We start from the raw sequence: 26,629 nt of genomic DNA, 5'->3' as shown, positions 1-26,629 counted from the left end.
GTTATTTTTAGTGCCTCTCTCTGCCACCATCTACACGTGACATCCTATTGATGATTGTACACAATAAGTGGGGGGGAGGGGTGTTAATCTCAACCCCCCCCCCAGAAATGAACAGCACAAACAAAGTCTGCATGCACACACGTTGAGCTGAGAGATGCTCTCCGACACCGACGGTCTGGACCTGTGGTGTGAGCCGGCTGTGGTTTGCACCTCAGAGTTCAGAACAAACTGTGCAAATGCAGCTTTATTTATATTTTTTGTATTTAGTTAATTTTACGATGATATTGGTGTGGAAATGCAGTTGGTTTTCTTTCTTTTCAAGCGTTTACATAAGAGCAGAATATCTTGTGTAGTAAGAGTTGTGGGTTTTTATTTGTTTGTGTGTTTGGGATTAGCACACAGCTGAGTGGATTCAGACAAACTTTTTTTTTTCTTCTCTCTCTTGTGTAAACGAAGCTTCCTGTCAGCTTCAGAGTGTTGCCATTGCACCAGTATGTATCTTGCATATTACACAAGGTCAGCGATGAAGCTGGACTTTGCAATAGTGAATGACTGCGTGTGTTTTGTGTGCGTGTTGATCACAAAGCTTTGCAATACTAAAGTATTTCTGATTTTAAGGACACATTTTACTGCTGGCTGTAGATATATTTAGATTTTGCTGTGCTTCTTGCTTTGTAAACAAGCTTTGGCTTTTCAGGTATGTGGATTTTTTTTGTTTTTTTTTGGGATTAAAATATACTGTAGATTTTGCAAAATTTTATATTACACTAACATTGATATTGTTTTACTGTGAATAAAGTATTTCTAGAGCAATTTTAGCATGCCTCTTTACAACTTTAATATATAGAACAAACTGTTTCAGTAGTTATGAAGAATAAAATTGCATTTAGATTGACAGACAGTACACAGCGAACATTGATTTTATTTATTTTTTCATTGTGTATCTAAGGATAATCACTTTCCACGAGTCAAACTCTTGTCTTACCTTTTTTTTTTTTTTTTTGAAAAATATATATTTCTTTTCTCTTATTTAGAGCAGAAGGAATTGTCTTTTACATTCCTAAATAAAATGTGGACTGAAGCGCATTCTTGTCCCGGTGTTCGTCCTTTCCTCGTCTTTCTACCAACGTTCACAGTTTCATGGAGTAAAACTGGCCATTTTGTGAAGTCGTGGAAACGTGTGACTCGGCGAGATTTCCTATCTGAACTCTTGCAGGTGGGTTGAAAACAGGAATTAAAAACTACCTGCTCTATTATGACATACACATAGATAAATGCAGTTTTATACATTTTCTGGAATATTAGAGGATTACAAAGGTCAAATGAAAAAGACATATCTTCCATGCCATTGAAAACAATCATTTGCATGGATTAAAAAATAAAGAGCAGGAAAAAAAAACAAGTTCTTCCTCACATCCAGCTATGTTCCATCTAAAATGCTTCCATGTACAATCTGAAGCGTTCGGCTCTTGCACTATTGAGTATATCTAAAGATACAGTATATATGCGGCTCTGATGAAACCTGAAGTTGAAGATGGATGACAAAAGAGAGAGAGAGAAACGACGTGACACTGCCCTCGTGTGTCGTTCACAGAACCTCGCAGCTCAAGTTCCCGCTGTGATTACAAGATGCAGGCACAGCTGCTGCACAATAATACTTCTCTGCATTAGTATATCACAAGAAAAACATCCCAGAGAGCAGGACGTCTGCAGCTCCTTCACAGAAAAACAATCCAACATGCAGCTATGTTTTGAGTGAATTGGTCCATAACATTCTCTGACATATATTTGAAAAATGGCTGTCACAGTTTTCTGCAAGATCTCAAAAAAAAAAAAATGCCTTCAGTAAAAATAAAGAAACAACATAAAAACTTCTGACAAAAAAAAAAAAAGTGTGAAGCTTTTTCAGTTAGTTTTAGAACAATGAAACTGGTCAAACTCAGTAAACCACGGCACAGTGAAAAGATCCGGCGAGCTGATTATTTGCTCTAATTTAACGTCACATCTCAGCAGCACCATAAACTCCAAATCCAGGCGCTCATCACTGACAGTGGAAAAAAAATAAAAAATAGACAAGAGCCTATTAATCAAAATGCACCAGCTTGTCTTCGGTGATGATGTCTGCTTCTCATCTGGCCTCCAGCCAAGCAGGTTCTAACACCATTTAGTGAAGATTCACTGGACATCGTCACAGAAAGGCCACAAAGGGACTGAGTGATGAACACTGTTTTTTTTGGGGGTGGGGGGGGGGGGGGGACTCTTGTCTGTTCTATGTCCATCAGCGAGAGCTGCACAAGCCGTAGAAATAGAATCTGGTCTAAAGCAGGAGTCCCCAAACCGCCGGGCAGCGGACTGGATCATTTGGCGTCATCGCCGCCGTGCCTGACTGTAAAAACGAGGCCGTTTAAAACCGGTTCGTGGCGTGAAAAGGTTGGGGAACACTGGTCTGAAAACAATAACAACATAAGTCCTCTTGACTTTGACATTTTTCAAAGTGCAGACATGTAAATGTTTCCAATACGACTGGTAGTAAAAACAAATGACTTTTTGCACAACAGATACATATTTTGAATAACATGAAGTGTTTTTTTTTTTTTTTGCTGTGGTTCCGGAAGGGAGATATTATGTGTGTGACACAGAGTGGCTTTGCACGTCTCTCAGTCTAGGGAAGCTGCACAAGCAGAGTAGATGTGTATGTTTCGGGGGAGGTGATGGGGGGGGGGGGGGCAGTCTGTCTTCTTCTCCCCGTGTCTGCATGAAGAGTGGGCTTCATCTTAGACCCTCTGCAGGTTTAGAAGTCGTTCTGTGGCTGGAGCTGCTGCTGCATGGTGCTCAGCTCCTCGATCAGTCGCTTGAAGGTGATCCTCCTGTCAGGCGCCTGCTCCCAGCACCGTCGCATCAGCTCATAGACCTGTCAACACACAAACTGTGTTAGCCTGCAGGCGGAAAGGACCGCAACCGAAACAAAAAGCAAGGCCCACATTTTCTTTGTAACAATGATTCTTGGGAATAAATTGTAAACTGTTTGAAAGACTTCACTTTTAAATTGTGCAACATTTGAGAGGAGCCTCATGAGATGAGCAGCTGAGACGGTAGCACTCATTCCACATTTAAACTGGAAATGAAGCTGCATTTTGAAAGTGTGACTAATTCAGTTTACGGTGACATCGAGCCAAAGGTTGCCGTGTCTTAAAAAACTGTCGAAATGTGTGCAGGCGTCGTACAAGCTCTCATAGGAAGACCGCAGCTGTTGCAACACAAATAGTAACAGAATAAAATTCTCAAAAACCACCACTTGCTGGTGGTTGTGTGATGCTCGTGACAAGATTCCTCACCGGCTCGGGGCATCCCTCAAAACGCGGCAGCCTCTTTCCTTCCTGTAAGGCCTTCACCAATCGGACGATCGTCATCTGACCCTGGGTCCGACCAATCATATCGGAGAAGCGCTGTGCGGATGAAGACGAGGATTGGTCACAAATGACTCGACACAGCTGTTCGACACCCACTTTATTTCATGTGTGAAATACTGACATGCAACTGAAAAGCACACTAAAGAGCTGGAACCACATTTGGACCGTTTTTTGTTTTTTTTAATTCATATTCATCTAATGTTTCATGTGAAAAGCAATTTTTGTAACTCCTCTTCAATAAAAGTGACAAGCCAGCCTGATTGACGGAGACAGCGAAAAGCCTGATGTAAAGTGAAGGTCATTCTGATGAACTGAGCGCTGAGCGCTGGCACAGGCAACACTTGGGAAAGCTCCTGGCGGGATCGGTCATCTGCCGCTCAGGCTAAAGATCAACACCATCTGCTACATACAGGTGACAATGTGCATGATGCTGCCGCCGTGTGTGTTGGTATACATTTCTCAGATAAGCTTCATGGATCTACTAAAAGTAAATGCTTGTGTGACGGTGAAAATAAAAGAGGAGAGCGCACACTGACCGTCATGGGGCTCTTGGAGGAGTCGCAGTAAGCGATGAGCTCATACATCGTCACCCCAAACGACCAAACGTCTGAGGCGAGGTAAAACTTGCAGAGAGTCAGACACTCTGGAGCATACCTGAAAAACAAACAAACAAACAAACGAGAGTGATTTCTACTGGTTTGAAGTCTTTTGTCACATGAACACTTTGCTCATCCACACAAAGAGCAATGCAGCACAGTCACACTGATGCTTCCACGTCTTTTGCCAACATGTTCACGACTTCACTCTGCTCTTTTAAATTCACCGCAGAGGTCAATGTCAACTGACGACAGCCAATTTATTACAAGACTGTGAAGGAAGAAGTGGACAGACAGTTTTCATACAGCAAAGTGTCCCTTTTAGAATTGAAGACTTCAACTATGTTGTGTGACAAATGGCAGTCTGAAGGACCTTCTGACTCACCAGAAAACCGGACTGTCATGGTCGTCTTTGACAGTGTAGTAACCCTCATTGTCTTTGATGCTCTTGGTAAGGCCGAAATCTCCGATCTTGACTGTCGCCTCGTTCTCCACCAGCACGTTACGGGCAGCCAGATCTCGGTGGATGTAGTTTCGAGATCCCAAGTAATCCATCCCCTAAATTTACAAGAATAAATAAATAAATAAATAAATAACCTTCAAAGTGACTCAACTATGACACAGAAGCTCGGTCAGAAGAAGAAGTGTTACCTTGCATATCTGGATAGAGTAGCTGAGCAGGTCGCTGAGGCTGGTCTTGCCTTTGTGTCTGGGAAGATACTCTTTCAAACTGCCCAGTGGGAGATACTCCATTATCAGCTTGATGGCCTGACCACCTGGAAACGCATTGAGACAAACACATTTAGGCACATTATGTTGTTTATTTATGCACCGAGTAACTTTATCACAAATACAGAGATCAACCAATGTTCTAAGAGGGACAGCATCTCCTCTGTTGGATCCTTTTTTCCCCCTTGTTGTATCACTTCTGGTAAGACTGATAAATGGGACATGAGCTGCATTGACTGCAACTGCTAATAGTATGCTTCTCTCATACAAGTTATGATTTAGGCCTGAATTAAATCAAATCATGTAAGGGAGGAGAAATCACTCAAGTAAATGTACAAATGCAAACTGTTTGCAGTTTGTTCCTCAAATTTATCATAACATTTCTGCAATGAAGCTACACAGAAAAATGATGGGGTCACTGGACAACTCTCACTGCTCTCAATGTTTCTGCATATTATTCTGATCAACACAGTTTGATAAACCACATTTGAAGTTAAAATTTTTCTCAAGGCCACGTGCATTTCAAACATGCGTCACAGCCTTCATACTCCCATGCGTCTCTTACGTTGGTATGGCTGCTGCACAATACATTCAGTAGTACAGAGTGCAGTGTGATTTAAGATATTGTCATATAGAGGATCAGCGATCCTCCCGACTTGTTAAACCTTTGTCCTGACACGCAGGCGACTTAATGTCGTGGAGTTCCCTCGATCAGCACAAACCTTCCTTGAAGAGATCGTCATTCTTGTTCATTTTGCTGTTTGCACATTAGCAATACTGTGCAAACCGTTTGCTAGGCCTCTGTACCTTCCGTGGACACGTACCGGATGACGCATAATCGTACAAGATTTGACAGGACATTGCGGATAGATGGGCCTTAAGTCACGCAAAACATATGAAAAAATATATGACAGCTGGATCAAATCACCCAGTGCAAGCTGAAACCTTTGTCATCAGTAATTAGTTCTTAATGTAAAAGGAGGAAGGACAAGTCAATTTTAGCTTACTGGAGAGTAATCGCAGCCATATGTTGAGAAAAAAGGTAAACAGCTCAATTGTTATGCAGTCATGTTTGACCTTGATGGTTTGGCACCAATTAAGTGGTTTCTTCTGTTGGTACATGAATGGGACACGTGGCTTTTTTTTAAACCAAGCATCAAACATTCAATTCAGGGAAAATATTGTCAGGCATCATAAAGCCTGCGTTCATCCACCATGCCAGCATTACCATTTATGCCAATTTCTCTGTTTGCATTTGATCTTACCCTCTTCTTGGCAAATGCCCTTGTACTTGACGATGTTTTCGTGGTAGAGTGCCTTCAAGATGTCGATCTCTCTGGAGAGGTTGTTGCTCTGCTCGTCGCGGGTCTCTGGCTTCAGCGACTTCACTGCCACCAGCTCGCCCGTTCTGTCTCCCCGAGGATCGTAGCGGCACAGCTCAACTTTACCAAAATGGCCCTGCAAGAAGAATATGGCATGGAATGAACAAAATGCATGAAAAGGTGGTCTTTTCCATTCTAATCCCATATGTGTTGCGTAACATAAAAATACTAAATAATATCTGCCATCTGCCTCGTAGGAAGTCAAGTTGTTTTGAAAGCTAGTTTATTCATTAATATAAACAGGTCGACATCTAAAAAGAGAAATGTTTAGACAAACAAAACAGCACAAACTCAGTAGTGTGTGTTACCTCTCCTAGTTCTCTGATCCTCCTCAGGAATCTTTTCTCAAACATCGTTGGGTCCACTCCTATTGGACTTTTAGGCTTGATAGACGGGTCTGAAAGACAGAGACAGAAACAGATCAGCTGAGCAGGCTGCGCGGATTCTGTTTCATTCAAAATGTAAGAAGCATAAATTAGTCAATCGTAGCCGACGGTGTCAAAGTCTTGTCTTGTATTTTCAGTAAATGACCCAACTGCTTAGTTTATCTGGCTTCCATTAAATATGTTTACTGAGCAAAAGGACAATTGAGAGTGCAAACAAGTCATTCTCTTAGCTTTTGCTTTTTAGGTGCAACTCCTCAAAAACTGATATGGAGGTGAAATAACATTATAGATATTGGGATAGTTCAAAATAATAAGATCAACGTGGTAGTAAAGATTAGAGAAGGACAATCTGCAATATCACATGTGGTCCAGCAGGTGGAGAACATGGTAAACAAGGTTGCTATGGGGCCTCACAGAGGGGCAGAGCAGTGATAGTGCACCCAGTGAACTTCCTCATGAAAAACAGAGTAAACAACTCTCTTTATGAAGCTCCTGTTTATACACTGTGTTGGGATCTCACAAGACCACAGAAAGTTTGTTCATTTCTAGGGAAAGACAATTTTCATTTGTCACGATACACAGTCATGACATATAAATTTGGACGCAGGAATGTGGTTGAACATCACACCCAGTGGGGGGGGACCTTTTGCCACAGCAGATCCTCCCCCGCTTTCTGCTGAAAAGACGTTTCCCCCATGCACTCAGCCAGTCACTGACTGGTTGAAGCTCTCAGGATTCGACACCTTCGAATCCACAAACTTTCAAGAAAAAGCCTGCAAAACCAGTCTCAGAGAGTCTCTTGCAGCGAGTCGACCCCGAGTAGGTGGGTTGCTGGAGGCAGCTCACCCAGCGTTAGCATACAGCTCACACCAGAGGCCTGCCACCAGAAGCCTTCACTCCTCAACTCCTCTGCTGCCCCGACCACGAGGGTCAGACCTTCCCAGGACCCGGAGACCAGCGCCCAGAGTCTGATCTCCCATCAACCAAGGAAAACCAACCAGTTTCTCCAGGACGGGACTGGGAAAACGACGCCTCACGGAACTTCTTTGTTTTCCTTAACCATGTGATGGAAAACCATCACAGACCTGAGCGACCAGTTCCTCAGTCTGAACAAATGAACAACCAGGAGCTGCAAAGAAGGACAGCTCCTGAAACATCAACTTCTTCATCTTCTCCTCAGCCTGCAGAACCAGCCAACCACAGTTAGCAGGAGGTGCTAACGACAAGAGAAGATACCAGCTTCCCTCCAGCCAGGACAACAACTGAACTCCTTCAAGGAAGAGGTAACAACAACTGGGCTTTACCTGAGATTAGTTAAACCTGATGCTATGATAGAACTGTTTAACTTTTATGAAGATGTGTTGATTCTGTTACAGTGATTGAGTTCTTTTGATAATGATATTAGGAGTCGTTATCAACTTGTAAACCACTGTTAGCTCTGCCACAGACACAGGGTCTGCATGCTAATCTTTGCTTTACTAACTTGTTAACTCACAATCCTACACATATGACATCAAAGACAACATCACACCATAACCGAACACCATCTGATGACTCCTGACGTTTTACAAAACAAGTCTCATTCACATAAACTCATTCTAGAAATGGTCCTTTAGCAGAGACACACTGGAAGCAGACGCTAAGGCTAGCTTTCATGTTCCATTGTTCTCCCAGCACATGGTCAAGACCCAAGACAGACCTCCTGCTCTCTGATGACCTCCATTTGAATGTAATTTCTTGTGATCCGCCATCTTGTTTTGTAGTTCCATCACACGTCTCACACACACATTCCCTCCACCGCTCTCTCTCTCTTTCTCTCTCTCTCCACACAAACACACACACCTGTATATAGGTAGTTAGAATCTGTGTTTATTTGTTTTCATTGTAAATAAATAGAATTTTTGGAATCATACTTGCTGTGTTATTAATGTACACAAAGGTGAATGACATGTAGACCTCTTCTGTGTCAAGAAATCCTTCAATCTTTACTGTTAATTCTGTAATTAATTTAACTATTAATTCAAATTCCTGATTAACTGTTTAGTATATCTTATGAGACTGATATAACTGAATTGGTTATCATTTCCTGTTAAGACAGGTGGTGCTTCGAGGTATCTGATACAGATCAGATTAAATTTCAATAACATAATTAATAACTATCATTGATAATTATTAATCATTATATCGATAGCCAACCAAAACATAAATAGTGATCCTTATGAGGTAAGAAATCCCTACAACTCCATGAGAAACAAATCATGCATCAAGACTATTGTTATAATGCAACAGTCAGCAAGGTTTTACATTGTGAACATCTGCATGTTTGGAGTCTGGTAGTGTTACAAAAATCTACGTTCTAAGTTAAATTACATTTAAATTCCAACGAATACCAGACATGCAATAAAACTGCTTCCAGATGCTCCTTGAGGTTTTAGAGGTTATGCGTAAACTTGCTACTACACCACACACAGTATAATTTAAAGTGCATAAATTAGACTGCATACATACTTTTCTCCTCTAGGTCGTCAATGTCTCTGACGATGGCCCTGAAAAAAGGTCTGTTTTTGGGATCGTAGTTCATGCAGTGGGTCATGAGTTCAGCCAGCTCTCTGCAGTCTGGGGTGGCCAGTTGACATTCGGTTTCATAAAACCGTTCCTTCTGCTCAGAAAAAGACACGAATGCAAATGCACGGCCGGTGAGAAGAATACAAACTGATAAGAACAGCTTGAGTGTTTCCTGGACACAGGTGATCTCAGAATTCGAAATATTGTAAAGAAAACGAAGGAAGTGAAAAAAATGGCAGGCTTCATTCACAAAAAGTTTCAATGTCTGTGCACCACACCTCTGTGAGCTTCTTCTCTTTAAGAGGGACCTCTCCATCGTAACAGATCTCCCACAGGGTGGTACCAAATCCCCATTTGTCAGCCGCAACGCTCAAGGATGACACACTCTTCACACACTCCGGGGCAATCCAGGGGATACGGTGCACACACTCTGTGGACACAAATAAAACAACACAAGTCAGCGCAACACATTTTCAAGTCATCATAACTTAATTCAACCTCATGGGAGAGGAGTAGAATATTGCATGCAGACGCTTCAGAAAATCATTTGATAGTGAGTGATAGATTAACAGAAACAAGCGGTAACTTCAAAGACGAACATTGTTAACTTTAGATGTGATGATGGTAATGTTTCTTAAATTATAACTGTGGCTGAAAGACTGACTTAAGCTTTAAAATAAACATAAATAACGTGTTTAACTGACCTTCGAGAAATGTAAAACTACATATGACCATAAAAGATTATATAGATAATTCCTAAAAAAGCTTGATCGGACATGGAAGCAATTTAATCTTTTTCATCATATTTAAATCTTATAAATTTCAGCATTTTATTTTCCGTCTCCTCTTATATTTTAAGTTTATTTCAATGTTGTTTGGCCTTGAAGGGGGATTTCTTCATATGTGTTTCTATCTCAGGTTCTAACCTTTTTTTTTTGGTGGTGCCCCAGAAGGTAACATTGGTCAGGCAGACCATAGATACTTCAGCTAAATAAACACACTGATGGGCCAAGCAGCTGAAAAGACTCTACAACTGTTAAACAGAAATAAATCACTGAGTGAAGGATAGGCTAACCGACAGGCCGACCTCCATTGCTGCCATTTTTGCTCCACTGAGCTATCGTATCAGATGTGGGGAAAGTAAAAAGGAGACGGAAACTGTCAGGGACTTGAACGGAGAGCGAAAGGAGAACAAGGAATTAGATAATTGCGTGTCGGGACAAAAGGGAGAGAGAGAAAAAAAAAAACAAGCAAAAGAGAAGAATAGATTTGGGCTTGAGTAAAGCGATTGGGGATTGCTGGGAAACAGGGAAGAGTGCTCCCAGTGGGTTTCTGAGCACTCTATGCACTACGTTCAATCAAATCTATGTAAAAGAACATCAATATATAACTGGAAGCAAAATGGAGACAGAATAAGAAATGTGAAAGAGTTCTGGGAACGAGAAGCGAGCGAGCAGCGACCCGAGGGACATGCAGCGATGGACACTGGTATGAAAACATTTCCAGTCTGTTCTGTGGTTGCCGATCCATCTGTACAGTGATACCGCCCAACTTGTAAACTTGTAGCTCTCATGGAAACATGGGGCAGCCGTTCATAGGATGTGCAATGAGAGAAATGTTATTGTGTTGTCTTTCCGAGGCCAGATAACCATTTCACAAAGCAAATTAAACAGTGAAACGGAAACGTGATGGCTGGGTTGTTTATTGATTATGCAACAAATATGATTCATGCGAATCACAATCTCTTGATTGGAAATTATCTTTTTTTTTTTTTTTCTCATCGAGGTGCCATTTTTCCGCATGAAGAGAAAGTAAACAATATTTAAACTAATCAGGGTTTTAAGCTTGTATCATATTTTGTAAATGCTGAAGTAAGACTGTTGAAGTCATAGCTAATCAATATCAATGTCTACTACTGTGACCATAGGATGCATGTAACTTTAGCCTTTGAATGTTTAGTGTTTAATTCCAAAACTTCCACTTAATAGTCCTTTATTCAGTGAAGTCAATACTGCAGACCAATAAAGAAAGTGAAAATGAATGTAAAATATTCAGACCTATGTTGGAACATTTTGAGTCGTACTATTAGTCCTGTCTTGTGCTTACCCTCTCTGGTGAGCACAGTGATTGGTATCCCTGGGTCACTGAGCTTGATGAAGGGCCCCCCCTCATCGGTATCAAGTCCGTCTCTGGCCAGGAGTATGTTCTTCGCGCAAACAAAGCCATGGACGAGCTTTTTGTCCTCCTAAAGAAATGTTAAAAAGAAAATACACCCCAAACAAAAAAAAACAAAAAACATTTGGGGATCAAAGTCAAACACATGTATATTCATGTTATGTTAATGAATGTTGCAAGTATTTACCAAGTAGCTGAGGGCCGAGGCCAGCTGCTTGGCCACCTGGAACTTCCAGGGCGTGCTGAGTGGACTCTGCTGTCTCCTCATGAACAAATCCAGTGGTCCAAGTTGGACAAACTCCTCCACCATGATATCTTGTAATGCACAGAGACAAGTGAAGTGAAAAAAAATCAGCAACGGTACCATATCTTCATAAATATTTGTATCCTTGCAGCTGTTAATATGTACTTACTCTCCTGATGGCGGACACACACGCCATAAAGCAGCACGATGTGTTTATGGGACACTTGTCGCATCATACTCGCCGTTTCAAAGAAGGCCTGTCGACAGAGACAAAGACGATTCGTTACAAACTGCAGGCTACAGAGACACTGTCATTTGACCTTGCAACACCTATCAGCTGTCAAGTAGAAGCTTTCAGCATGGTTAGATATTAAAGAAGTCAGATGCAGTCTCATGACAAGCTCATTAAAGAAAGTGGTGTACAGGGATGCATTTATACGTTCATGTCTCACCAAGGAGATATCCCTGTGTCCGGAACCCAGGACCTTCAGGACCACTTTGACCTCCTGGAAGGAGGAGTAACCCACATCCTCGTCCTCCTCACTCTTCACTCTCAGAGTGCCTGAGTAGATGTTAGTTTTTGTGCCCAGGCCGAGGTGCTCCTCCTGATCAGGAGAAAGTAGTACATTAAACGGTAACATTTAGTATTTGCACTGAGACGAGGATGAGCTTCTGTTCATTTTTTCTTTCAAAAGTGTTTGTTTTTCCACAATTGTAGTTACACACCAATATAGTAATGTGAATTGGAATATCCACAGTAACTAGAAATAATAATAATAAAAAAAAAAACAGAACCTGCAATCAAGAACAAAAGTTTTTAAGGGGCATCAATGATCATGTAATATATTACCATATACCAGATTATTACTGGCACCACAGGGGTCACTTCCCCTATTTTAGAACAGCTTTACGAGCCTGTAACATATGAGGCATGAAAGCAATGTACCTGTTCAATTTCCTCTTTGAGAATGCGATGGAAGCTGAGTTGACTCTCCTGTATTGGTGTCTGAGGTGCTGGAGCTCTCTCCTTCGTGACCACCAGGAGGTTCGACACCTCTGTAAAAACAAACACAGACCTTTCTTTTTAACACAAGTTACTATAAACAAGTTACAATAAACTGTAAAAGTTTTCCATTTGCGCGTGGGAAAACATTTTGAAATGTTTCCGTGTTAAGTCGGTGTCCCATGTGTTATTGTCATGTGACTGTTACTGTTGAAAGTGTTGACTGGTTTGAGTCTCCAATCCACTCAGACAATTGAAAAAAATAATGGTCAAAGAAACGAAACCTGTAAATATAACCTTTAAAGCACCAAAGAAAAGCAGAGGTGCACAGTTGTACAAACTTGCATTAGCACTCTCGACATTGAACAAAACAATGTTTACATGGTGCATAGTTGATGACGTCATTGAGACAAAAATATGAACAGGTACGTGCAGTTCTGTGAACCATACTGAATTGTGTTTTTTGCTTTTTGTGGCAGTGTGGTGTGTGGGAGGATGAAGCGCAACTGTTTCTTTGTGTCTGTTACGACACCAAAAGTCTGTGTCTGATGTTACAAAAGGAGCAAACTGCGGTTTCAGCGAAATAAAGACATATGTGCCCCAAAAGCATCCCATCAAAGAGCGTTCGCAGCGCCACTCTAAAATATGCAATCTGGGTTTCCATGCAAACCAAAAACAAAACATGCAACCCACACCTACCACTGAATATAAGGCCAAACCGGATTCAATCCACGTAATACTGCACCACCGCGCATTCACACGTACAGTTGTTAATTTCGCGGAATGTAACTTATACTCTGAAACGCTTATAAATTATTCATTTAATGAAAACAAAGTAAGACGTTTTCTTTCTCCAAGATGTTTCTTTAAACTTTGTAAACAAGTCTGCAACTGTTTGAGTAAACATGCAGTAAAAATAATATATCAACTACAATACAGCACTCCAGTCCATAATTTTCAAAAGCATATCCACACCCAACACTAACCAGAAACATCATGATAATGATCAATCCCACAGAAGCCGTAGCAAGAATATAAACAGCGAGACACTTCTATGCTCACATGAATACAATTCTCTACCTTTCCCTGAGTGAAGTAAACAGAAGAGTGCTCGCATGGCCCCGGAAACCCACATTTACAACTCTCTTCCTCTCTGACACCATTTCACAGACGCAAGTACACAGAAAAAACACACATGTAGGTTGTTCATGCCAGCTTTGTTTCCTTTAGCAGCCCTTGGCCCCGATGCACTCAGAACAACCCAGGACTCAAACGCGTATGAGGACACTGTCTTTTCCTACTTGATTTATATGGGCTGGAATCATCAACAGGCTGTTGCACTTAAATCTCATCTAATTGTCAATTAACAGAGCAAATGTTATGGGCCATTCCCTCAGTAACTGGATCTTGGCAAATCAAATACACAACCATTATTTTCAAGCATACATGCACTAAAAGCGTTGTATGCTATACACATCAGATGAACCATTATCCCTGTCATTGCCTCATTTAGCTTAGCTTTACAACAACTAATGTGCATCTGACACTGTGTACTATCTGCTGCTTATGTGTTATTGTCACTGATTTCAATTAGAGTAAGTCACCTCTTGGCTGAGGAGGGCACCAGCGAAGCAGCTGAAACTGGAGGTTGTCCGTGCGAAGATTCTGACCCTCCAGGTGCTTCAGCAGCTCCTTCAGAGTCGGCCGCAATGTTTCTGTGCCATACAGGCGGAAGCCATTGGGGGTCACCTCAATCTGGAAGTTCTTGTACTGATGTACCTGACGAGACTCCCTCAAATCCATCTGGAAGAAGGATGAAAAAGAGTTTAATGAGATCCCCAAATAGGGAACTTATTTATGTTCATTAATGCTCTGTACAACAGTCAGGTCAATCAAACGGTTTTAATCACCAACATTTGTACAAAACTTATTCTACAATCTATACAGATATAATAATAATAATAATAATATAAAATAATTATTCTCCTGAAATGGATTGGAATAAATGGTAGCCACAAGACACACATGCATCACCATGCACGTTATACATAGGATAGCTAAAATGCGGTGGGCCATCTTGGAGAGTGGAAAAGTAAACGTGCATGTTGAGTACACATCATAAGTGTGTTTCTTCTCAAGCTGACTCACAAAACAGCACTGACTTGTCTTGATCTCGCCGCCTTGTGATGTAACATCATATCAACTGATGAGCAAACAAAGGTAAACCAGTACAACTCGTAATAAGAACTTAATTTCTACCATATTCCTTGTTCCCAGCACTGATCTGTTTTGACAGTAGAACATCTTGCAAGTGTTTTATTTTTTTTCTAACCAAAACTGTTTTGTATTGGAAAGGCCTGTAAAAACTTGACATGTGGATGGGGTGTGGTTGCAGAATTGACTCCTGATGTGTGTCTTTCAGTCTTACCAATGAGAAAATTGTCAATAGGGTCTGTCCTCTCTCACTGAAATTACTAGAATTTGAGTGCAAACTATTTTTACCATTCTGTTTTTTCTGTGAAAATGCTTTTGATCAATATAATTATCAAAGGTTAAATCCCTACAGAAACATTTTAATATGTAAAACACAAATGGAGATAAAGGTTATGACAAATAATTAATCAAATGTGTACCATACTTGTATTGGTTTGGATGTAACTTCTATGCCCAAAAGAATAGCTACAATACCTCGTTGCAGACCACAGTGATGATAATATACTGAAAGTCAGTACAGCTCCAGCGCAGGACGTAAGTTCCCTCCTCATTGCCCTCCTGTCGCAGCTTGTGTATAGCATACTCCGTACTGAAGAAAGGAAAGAAATCTGATCAAAATAACACTTGTATCTCTTCTAGCATCCGACTAGTAAACTTAATTTTGTAGCCCTATTCAGTTTGTAACATCTGTGTGATACAGATGCTTCACAACACAATCCCACATGTATTCATCTAAATTTTTAGATGAATACATCATCATACATTCATCTAATTTAGAATATTCCTATTCCTCATATTCCTATTTCTAAAGCAAAGTTGTAGAAAAAAACCACCAAATAAACAAAAGTTACTGCAACTAATCAATATATGATCTCTGCAAAAGGGGCTGTGGAAGGGTATCAGGGTATATTAAACAAATACAGATAAAGATCTTTAAGAGATGTGTTTTAATGTAAATAGAACTGCAACCACCCAGAGGTACACAAATATGTACAGTTAACTAAATTAAGACAGTAACATACCAAATAGGTCCATGGCACCCATTTTCAATGTTGTGGACCACTGAAGCTGGAGCAACCTCCTTGCACAGGTAGTGATGGGCATCCACCGTGAGTCGGAAGTAACCATCCACAAGGGCTGCAAAAGACAGGGCCTCAGGCCGAGAAGCCATTTGCATCTCCTGAAAAGTGTGGAAAACAGTGAAAAGAATGGAGGTTAGGAGTAAGACAGCATACCTGAAGCGTGAATGAGGAATATTCAAAATCATAACCAGGTTTAACAATAAATGCTTGGATACAAAAAATATCCAGAGTTAATATCCAAAATATCAAAGTTGCACAAGACACATTTTCAAAATAATATATAGGGTCATCAAAAAAACGAATTGAAGGATATCGGAACATGCAATTCCCAGTTCCACAGACCCAACACTTCTGTTGGATGTGCCTCCAAGTCCATCTCACCATCTTTTTGTTGTCTTGTTTGTAGATTGTGACCGTCGTCTCTTTGATGACAGTGTGTGTGATCTCATGGAAGTCACAGAACACCACCCAGCCTTTGTTTTGTTCTTTATTCCTGTCATTTTTCTGCTTTCCATCCAGTTTGTTCTTCTTTGACTTGTTCTTCTCTTTGGCGATCACAGGCAACTGTTTGGTAGATGAGATTTACATTCAGATCATGTGGAAAAAATAGTTAAGTTTGCCCAAAGACAGTTTTACTTACCACAGAGGGTTTACTCCTCCAGGAAATGCCAATGGTGCCAGTAACAAGGACCTGCATGTCATGGCTCGTTTCCATGTTCTGACTTTGGCTCTGGCTCTGGCTCTGACTCTGATTGTAGTAACCTGTAATAGCATGCAATCATTGTAATGCAGCAGTTACACAGAGATGAAATATTGTACATATAGTTTTGATAATGATTGTGAAACTTGGCATATGTTGTTATTAGCTGCACTGTTAATATAAAGGAAATATCATTAGAACTATGGCTAACTGTAATATTATCAATGATAAGGAATCACTCAGATTACATATTGGTGCTTGAAGTTTAAAAAAAAAAAAGTTGTGGACACTCGTCATCTTGGTTTGAACTCTGTGACAAGTGAGTTAATATGGCTTTCACTTGTGATTTTTTGTTATTTTAACCAAATGCAAAGACCAAAAGTTTACATTTTGAAATTAATAAAGTGCAAAGAACTGTGGGTGGGGCAGCACAGGCACTGTACATGTCAAATACAAAACTAAACACCTTCCCAAAACCACAATACTTCAATGTAATTGTTTAAAATACTGCAAGAGCACAAACAACCAGTGGTTATCTCAGTTCATGTCTCCCCACATATATTATTTTTTGGACTGATTTCTCTTCAATTATTATTCCGTCAACGCCAACAGATTAATTTTGCTACACATAATGTTCTACAAAACTCACTAGAGTAGCCGCCGTTGCAAACGTCTCCGTCTTGCCTGACACTGAAGGAGGTGGGCTCAAAAAGCTCAGTGCCCAGGTTACAAGTGAGGCCCTCCAGTGTGGCCAAGTACTTGATCTTTAGGTCGTACGGTGTGATGTTGCTGTCCTTGACAGTGCCAGTGTTGAATTCACTGAGAAACTTCTTGAACACATTATTGATGCGGATGCGTGTCAGAAAGTTGCGCTGCTTGATGTTGCGGTTCAGCATCTCCGGGATGAACCGCTTGTAGCTGTTGGGATTAAGACAGACAGACAGACAAAGTTCATTTCATTCTTTAAAACCTTCAAGTGCTACCTTATTGTTATAAGTAGGTTACTCTATCCTTTAAATGTTGGGATGATTATGGGGTGAAGGACAAGAGGACGGTAGAATAGTTGTATGATAACTGCCGTTGAACCGACTAGAAATATTGCCACTCACTATACTCAAGTTCTGAAGAAGGTTTTGCAAGGTATCCATCAACAGAATAACATTAATTAGACAGTGCCAGTAAAACAGAGTCTCTGGTAGTAATTCTGATCCTGAACTGAACTCATCAACAATGTATTTCATGTAGTATATGAACATGTGTGCTTGAGGGAAATTACACTCTTTTCTGTGCGACTCGATGTGCAAGTAACTCGGGAGATCATGCACATCAATGACAAATCTATTCCTCATTCTAAAATCATCACCACAGGTCACGTTGTTAATGTATATTCCTATACGTCGTTATGTCATTTGACTGTGTAAGTTACCTGTTTTCACGTGAGACGGTGGCTGGGGGCATCTCGAAGGCCATGGTGTGGTGAGTGATAGCAAGCACAGCCATGCCCAAACATTCATTTTCTATCTCGTGTTGTTCAGCCTCTGACTGGGATGTCCTCAGTGGAACTATGCCTGTCTGAAAGTCATGCTGGCCCTGAAAAACAAAGATATATTAGAAGCCTAAGTGGAAAATCAAACCAAACACAGAAAAAAAAAAAAAAAAAAAGCTGAGGAAAAAAAATTATGATGTTGGCAGTTGGGAAATGTCAACGTGATGATTATTTGAAGCAAGCAACCACTAATGATAAGCTTTGGGTGTTACTGAAGATAAAAGGGGGATTCTATGTATTTTAATCTTAATGTTGGCCCCCATGCCGCTATATTTCTTCCTGGTTTACAAGTCAACTGTGACTATATATATATGATTGTCATATTAAATAACTTCTAATTCTAAAACATTCAACAATAATTGTCCATTGACAGGTTTTTCTGTGATCTATACAAATTCGGTCTCAATGACTGAGATGAAGACGCCCCTTGGAACTGAAGGCTTATTGTAGATAATCGAAGAAACCTTAAGCACACACCTGGAAAAACAGATAGCTTAGGGAAGCAGCGTCCAGCAGTGGCGTCCCTTCTGGTATTTTCTGTGGGCTCTGACCTCTGAGTTTACTGATGCAATGTCTCCAAACCGGAGACTCTCCTTCAGTAGTGCCATGCCAGTTTCTGAAATAAAACCTGACAGAAAAAAAGCAGACAGAGTAATTTAGCTGATGCAGTCTATGTGGATTTTTTAACAATAATCTATTATTTACATGAAATTATTCTGATCCTAAATACCTTGATTGAGTTTCACAAACTTAAAAAAAAAAAAAAAAATGAAAATGTATTAGGCCTCAGCTATGAGTATTACATCAACATGCTGTCTGCTAGACCAAATTTAAAGTTTAAAAATAAGCTGAATTCTGAGCTATGGCGTGCATTCTGCTGCACAAGTCGTGTGCTCTTGCAGTAGCTGAAAATAGAAAATTAAACCAATAGTTCAAACACTGTTCTTACCCAACCTTTAGCGTATACCTGAGCCTGAACACTTACAGGAAGTATGTAAATGTCTCACGTTGTGGTATTGAATGCAATTGTTACCATGTAAAATGTTGGTGAATGATGTGTGTTTTCTCCAATTCCACGTATTGTAAGGCTCATTTGGACTTTTTCCAAGCAAAAATCACACGGCTGGTAGGAATGCCAGCTCTGGGTCTCACCTGTTTTCCTTTCTTTTCTTTTTTTTCCTTTTAGCTTTGGACCCCTTTTCCTGTGTTCTGTTATGTCAAGCATTTTTGTTCAGCTGACCGATGCATTTCAGTGGCATGCATGGTCAGTGGATAGCAGCCAAAACTCGTCCTCACAATATTAAGACCATCAATAAAGAGCAATTGCACGAAACTGCATATGTCACTGCTAAAATGCTTAGAATAGTCGTAGGCGCCACTTTAGTGGGTTATTAATTCCTAATTGTTTTTCTGCAATACAGTACACAAAGGCAATTACAGAACAAAGACACTGTACCAAATATTATCTCTAGAATTTACTGCTGAAGCAAAGCACAACGAATGAGGAAGTGTAACTGACAGTTTTCGTCATACATTCCCAGCTTTGCATGAAATGCTACCCAACTGCATTGGCTTGCATAAAAAAGTATCTTTCGAACTGATGTAAAGTAACATTGCTTATAGTTTTCCTAATAGGAACCTTATACAAGTCAAGTCTCTCGTTATATGTTTTATCAGATCAGGTTTTATTGACTTCATAGCATTGTCTGAAATATTCTATACCACTTTTCCTTTAATTGTTTTGCTTTTATCGAGTCTGATCCCAACACAAAGGAAAGACTAACAAATACAAGTCTGACTGATTGAGTGACTAAAATTGAAACCATTCATGACCAAAATGTCACAACTTCCTGAATCATTTTCAAACCAAATGCCAGTTTTCAAAGTCAGTTCAGCTTTACTCGAAGCTTTCGCCGCGTCTGTTTTCTAAGTTACTTCCTCTTAAAAGTACCTTCCCAAAAATGAAATTGGAACTACAAAATATATCAACACGAAAGCTCAAGGAAATACAAAATCATGACTGCTAAAGCATAGCTGAGATCTATAAAGCTACAAATTAGTGTTCACTTAAAGACACATCATTGACCTGATATTATATTCGAAGTGACACACTCAGGATCATTGCCCTGCAAATTTTGTCAGAGCTTATCCTGTAAGAAAATTCATGATACAATTGTAATATTGAGTCAAATTAGTAACACGCCACTGTGGCATCACTCTTACCTCATCCGATAATGCAACTTGATGCTCGTGTCGTCTGTGATCTTGAACTCATAGTTGGGTGGGTACCAGGTGCAGGTTGCCTCATTGTACAGAGCAAATAGGTTGTGGCACAAAGGGGAGATTGCTGAGAGGCGGAAGACGAAAAAAGAAAAGGGATCAATAGGATTATTAAAGGAATCTTTACACTGGTAAGCTTGCTATTTACAATTCATCCAAAAGGAGGACTCAAAAGAAGAATAAATATAAAAATCTACATGCTCCACCAGATGAATCTTGATATCATGTTCTTTTTTTGTGATCTGTAATAGAAAAAACTTGTGGAAAGAACGTTTCTCACTCCTTCAAACAATAGGACATTGTAATAACCATCAATGGTAATTAGTTGATAATAAGTAGGTTTTTTTTAAGATATAGTGAGTATAGTGAATAATGAGTTGAAAAGTGATATACATTTTTATGCTTTTTAGACCTCTATGTGATGTCCATGTAACCATGATACATGTAGATACAACAAAATGTGCCTCAGGTCATATTTGCCAGGTGTGATTCAAAATTTGTTGAAATACGCAGACAATGCATATCAATAAACGACGACAGCAAATCCTGATTTTTGCCAAATACAAATACATATCTCACAGCATTTTTTGGCAGCATCCACACAAAGCTCCTCGGCCGTGTAGCACCCTTTGAAGTACTGCAGCTGGTTCACATCGTGAAGGTAAAAATGAATCTCCAGGCCCCAGGTGGGAGGAGGAGAGGAGGAGAGCTGGGCCCTCCGGTTCCTCCTCATCTTCAAACAGATTTGCCTGCTCAACTCCATCACCCACAGAGTTGGCATTCAGATGGTGCCTGAAGTGACAGGAAAAACAAAAGTGAGAAAAGTGAGCGTTTGTCCTCAGTGTTACCAAGGTTACACAATTCAGATTTTTTTTTGCTGCGATCCTATTTTATTGGGCGCGATCGTTCACGCTACATGTTGAACTCCGCCTCTATCAGACTGCGGCGTGAACGTTATTGGATCCCAGGGCGAGAGCATGCACAGAAGACGGCGTGGTGTCACGCCGAGCACACGGTTTACGGAAGTAAATATGGATGCCACGCCGCTCAGCGCCAGGATTGCCAGTTATGACTCACTGTTTCCAGCCCAAACAACGTAAAAGGCACACACCACATGTAAAAACTTGCCCAAATCTCAGCCTGTGTAGAAATCATGTAAAAATTATTAGATGAATAATGAAGAACATGTCATGAGAACACAAATGCACTAAATAAACAAAGTACAAAGATAAGAGAATTTGGCTCCCCAATTGAGGGTGACCTGCCCAATCTGGCAACACTGGTGAACTTGCGTTGCTCCATTTTCTATCGGTTGTGCAACAGGAGCCGACAAAATCGAGACAAATGACAAGGGACAGAGGGACGTTTTTAACATGTTGGCAGAGCCGCTCCCTCCCGTGCTTATTCGTCAGTCCCACGTCAAAGATGAAGCAGTCGCATATTTCCGACTGGATCGTTCAAACGGCAGTGGAGTTTGAAAAGATGTCCGACACGTATCCGAAATGGTACCGCACATGATCAAGGTCTGGCTCTGGTGTGAAAAAGTCAGACTTGCAACGTTCAGGTTGGATGAGTGTCACTCGGGAGCAGAAAATCTGAATTGGCATTCACTTTCATACTGCAGGGAAATGCAGTGTGAACGTGAATGCCAATTCTGTCTCCTAACCTTCTCACGTCTTCCCTCAAATTTTGCTTTTGGACTGAATTCAGGGCAGACAAAAAAAAAAAAAAAAGAATATGGGAGCCTTCACGTAAAGCAGTACAATTGACAGTTCCACACTTTGCAGTTTAGGCGCACTTCAGGCTCACATTCTGTACATATTTCTAAAGCCTCGTTTCCACTGCACGGAATGTGACGGGATGGTACGGTAAAGCAGAGCGTACCCAGACCCACCGAGAGTCCAGATAGAATGTCGGCTGGGTTGTGAACGAGGCAGGTATGTGACGCAATTATGCAACAGTAGCCAACGCTGAAGATGCAGCCCCAGGTCTGCAGCCGCAAAAAGAAAAGAAGAAAAAAAGTTAACAAAACCACCACTGTGCGCAAAGAGTATGACAACAACAGAGGATTCATATGGCCGAGGAGTTATTTACATATTGCCGACTCGACAAGTGACGTAAATCACTGACTAATCAGCAGACCACTGTGTGTTCTCCTCCTTATCGGACCGGTTCTGTGGTGCTCGGTACCCCAACGGAAGCAACGGCAACCCTTGGGTACCGTCCCCCCCCCCCCCCCGTACCATCCACAACTTTTGCAGTGGGTGTGATGCATGAATACCCGTCCTGTCACATTCTGTACAATGGAAATGAGGGTTTAGCTCCCCTGGGTCCACATTTTGGAAATGTGTCTCCCAGCTTTCACCAACACAGACTTGGACTAAGTACCGCACACAGTTCCATTTTTGAGTTTGTGAAGTAACGTGGATAAGCAACTTCATCGTGGAAAATCGAGAATTGCAATGGATTGCTTCACTATCAATTCTTTGACAATCTCACTTTCTTTGGACAGGCAAATGATCAACTAAGTCCACAATCTTTTAAACCTTTTTGCATTTATTAAGCAACAGCAAAAACATGTAAAATCCACTAGATGTTGATCAGATGGACGTTTGACTACGAGCACAACTGCAGCATTAGGAAGGTGCCACCTTGATATATCATACTCCAAATTGTATTGTAACTACATAAACCTCCAACGTGTGGCAATACGTAGAAAGAAATGCAAGTTTTGGTGTTCAACAGAAGGTTCTCAAGTATATGCTTACACAACACATTTAATTCTATATTTTGGTCCCAAAACACCTTAATACATACACCAGTATCTTAATGACATTACTGGCAAAAATGTATCTATAAAGAACATCCTTTATTTAACATTCAAGTAATTATCACCATAACCTTCAACTATCTTCTTGTATATAGTATTCTTTTCATTTTTTTTCTGTTTACTTAACATATTAATATTGTTTGAATGTATAAAAAGAGAAATACTCAAGAGGATCATCAAGGTCATTTATCACAATAACTAACTCTCGAGTAAAATGAAATCATCATCCCTTTTTTTATTTGCTACTATTACTTCGTATTAAGACGTCACATAAATCCTACAAACACAAAGGACCACATGAAATATTGGTTATATACATGACTCATCGTGAAACAAATCAGCAACCTTTCACAGTGCTTCACAATAAAAACAAACAGAAAAAAACAAATCAACAAAATAAAAGCATGTAACATGTAAATTACTTCATTTGCCAGATCGAGCATGAATCCATGCATAAAGCAAAACACTCAGCCCAAGAGCATCGCTCATCACAACAATGACTTTGTAAAAGACAAAGGCTGTCAGAGGGCAATGAAACACATTAAATACACGGTGCTGAAGTCTTGGCTGATGATGGTGTTGTTAGTCATCATTAGTCACAGAATAGAGTTGAATTTCTTGAGAAGAGATTTTCAGCCCGTCATCAATCGTGTGGAGTGAGGGACTGTGGATCTGTATCGAAAGCATCCCCTTCGTACTTCACTGGAGCAGAATACTTTTAATAACATCTGTTTTAACTTCACAAGAAGTAATATTAAAAGGGTCACTTCACAGCAGTGGTCTGCTTTTCATCTGATCAAGTTTGTGATTTACTGCATAAAATGGTCAAAATCCCAGACAAACTGTTAGACAGCAGAACTCTGCGGCATAGAAATTCTCCACATCACTGAGTACATTATAGCGGATTTTGTCAGCACGCGATGAAATCATGCATTTCTTTTTTTTGTCCTTCATTAGAAAAAATAACGAGGTGATTACCAAAGCCGTCCATATCCATTATCCATAGACTCATCAGCATTAACGATACATGGATGTTTGTATTTAGGTGAACTCATAAAGCGTTGGATTGTTCACCCAGTAATAGGGAATGTGAGCTGGGATTAGATCGCCATGAGAAAGGTTAGTTTTACACTACTGATGATATGTTGTTGCAAAAAAAATTTTGTTCTTGCTTTAAGGTCCTGCCAGGCTTTTTCACCATTACAAAATGTGCGCAATTATCACTACAATCCCTCTGTACCAAAAACCATTTCAATGTGTCCAAAAGTAAATGGTCACAGATTTACGGTAAACAGCTTGTGCAACAGCAAAATGCTTTATTTGCTTATGTTCCATCTAATCAATCACTGGTGGTTTCAGTAAAGACGGTAATCTATTTTTCAGATTTATAAATTCTACAAATGCTAAACATTAGTTTAGGGAGACAATGTAAATATAATCACAATGTCCATTGGACCTGTATGTGGTTTGTATCACAATTCAGCTAATTGTGCTAAATAGTATCTCACGTGCCATGAAATGCAAAGCCATTGCACCTGATAGGATAAGCCAAAGTACAGTTCTTTGATGTTTCAGAGTAAACACTAAAAGGTGGAATTTTTCTGTTCCTGTACCTATTCACTAAACTAAAAAATAACTAAATATATTGATTTATTATTCACATTATTATCAAGTTAGAATTTGGCTCTGCTTATTTCTGCTCATCAGTTTTACATTTGCTACAATCAACATTTATCTGTAAATTACATCGCACTTTGTAAAACATTTTCAAAGTGCACATTATTGACTTCTATGTCCTCATGTGTGGATAACAGTAGCGATCCTTATCACAGTAATTCTCTGCCATCAGGAAAGAGATTCAGATCCTCAGATCAAGACTTAGAAGCTCAAACCAGTAAGGCAGTGTCACATTTAATGTTTGTTTGTTTTTTTTAATCTAAATGCTGCTAACTGCAATCTGCTTAGAATACCTATTCTACTTTATTGGGTTTTATTTGATTTTATTACCTCCCACACTGTATTGTAAATGTCTTGCCTGCGATTGCATATATTTTTTAATGTAGTTTTGCTTTCTATGTACATTGGACTTGATTATTTGCCGTTTTTAGTCTAGCCTGTTATCAATGCATGCCCCCATGTATGATGGCAGTATAGCTATTTAATTCTATTCAATTCAATTAATTAAACTTGCCACTAGTCAAATATGATATCAGGGCTTCAAGTGTTGGTCCATATGTCTTTCATTGAACTATTTAGAATTTTACAAGCAGTTTGTAAGGTCACATTTCTCTTTTTACTCTGGAAGAACGTATCTGTTTATGTTGAGTCTGAAAGGATACTTACTACGGTGCATGCTTCTGTGAACATCAAAATGTGCCACTTATCTTCCGCTGACTTCGTACAACAACAATCATCATTTACTTTCATTATCAGTGTTTTGGTGATTTTCCTTTCCATCATTTAGGTTCCTGATCTCTGAAAAAAGGCTTTTGTGAGAAAGACCCACATCGAGTTCTCACATTGTCAGCTGACACGTTCTTTAGAGACAAATAATGCAAAACCCAACAAAGGGGGCACAGTATGTACTAATGACAAAGGAAATATACAGAATAGCATTTGTATAATTAAAACAGACACTATTTGCCTGGTTTGTAAGTGTAATAAACGACTTGTTGGCATATAATTTGAATTTAATCATTTTATTTCAATGCGAGGACAAAATAAATATCTTAACATACAAGGCGTAAGTACAGAATCTATATGATTTCCTTCTTCGTCACCTCCATCCAGTCTTTCGTTATTTCAACGAGTATTATGAGTCAAAGCCATTACACTAGTAAGAGACCACCAAAAAGCTTATAATCGGTGAATTATGTCAAAGTTTAAAGTTGCATGAATAAACAATCACGAGCACTGCTGGGAACTGGACCGTACCATGATTAGTTGATGTGCTGCTGTGTCGTCTCACTCTGATCGTTGCAATTGCGTTTAATAATTGTTTGGGGGATTTCTTGTAATGGGATCGAGAGGTGTACATCTGGCTGAGGTCACAGCTGAGTCGAGCTGGGCAGCTATCCTGGAAACTGACGGTGGTTCACATAAGCGCTTTGTTGGCTGTTGGTGGTCTTCCATGTTAACACTATCTACCGACCTACTAACCACATGAAACAGTGAATATGGCGTGGTTTATATCGACTGGACCCGATGATAGGCTCTGTTTTTGACCGAAGGGGAAGAAGAAAAAAAAACTAAACGATCGTGAACTCACCTAGCAAGCGTCGCCAGACAGCTGGCAAGTTACTTCCGTTCCGCTTACAGCATTAGACGTTTGGACCGAGTTGACGGTCCTCCCCGGGACCTTTACAAGGACCGTCTGTGGTCTGGTTTAGACCCGAACTTCTCGAGAACTGCGTCCGTTGTCCTAACGGGATGGAATGGGAAGAAAGGAATTCCTCGATGAATTTCTACAGACGGCTCAAGAGGAGAG

The 26,629-nt window shown here is 40.2% G+C and overlaps 1 protein-coding gene across 1 annotated transcript; it reads right to left on the bottom strand.

Annotated features, from left to right (window-relative positions):
* Positions 1-265: 265 nt before the first annotated feature.
* jak1 (Janus kinase 1) lies at positions 266-26,629 on the bottom strand. Its single transcript, XM_080506111.1, has 25 exons — positions 26,411-26,629; positions 20,892-21,104; positions 20,256-20,379; positions 18,510-18,660; positions 17,913-18,076; positions 17,136-17,404; positions 16,427-16,548; positions 16,168-16,350; positions 15,727-15,884; positions 15,179-15,293; positions 14,095-14,293; positions 12,434-12,543; positions 11,940-12,092; positions 11,657-11,744; positions 11,431-11,558; positions 11,175-11,313; positions 9,347-9,498; positions 9,012-9,162; positions 6,426-6,514; positions 6,001-6,193; positions 4,658-4,782; positions 4,392-4,564; positions 3,947-4,064; positions 3,336-3,446; positions 266-2,911 (listed from the first exon to the last, which is right to left on the bottom strand). Exons 2-25 carry the CDS (start codon positions 21,091-21,093, stop codon positions 2,792-2,794), a joined length of 3,537 nt encoding a protein of 1,178 aa, XP_080362237.1. The 5' UTR covers positions 21,094-21,104; positions 26,411-26,629; the 3' UTR covers positions 266-2,791.

The sequence above is a fragment of the Blennius ocellaris genome (genome assembly GCF_963422515.1).
Source record: "Blennius ocellaris genome assembly, chromosome: 12".
NCBI classification, from domain to species: domain Eukaryota; kingdom Metazoa; phylum Chordata; class Actinopteri; order Blenniiformes; family Blenniidae; genus Blennius; species Blennius ocellaris.
The sequence above is the reverse complement of the archived record's forward strand: the minus strand, read 5'-3'. Positions and strand labels throughout refer to the sequence as shown.

Excerpts from the sequence above, each read along its gene's own strand:
- jak1 (XM_080506111.1), bottom strand. The coding sequence starts at position 21,093 with ATGCCAACTCTGTGGGTGATGGAGTTGAGCAGGCAAATCTGTTTGAAG. Across the intron at positions 17,405-17,912 it reads ACCGTCTCACGTGAAAACAG|CTACAAGCGGTTCATCCCGG; the intron begins GTAACTTACACA and ends TAATCCCAACAG. Across the intron at positions 16,549-17,135 it reads TTGCAACGGCGGCTACTCTA|GTTACTACAATCAGAGTCAG; the intron begins GTGAGTTTTGTA and ends ATGCTATTACAG.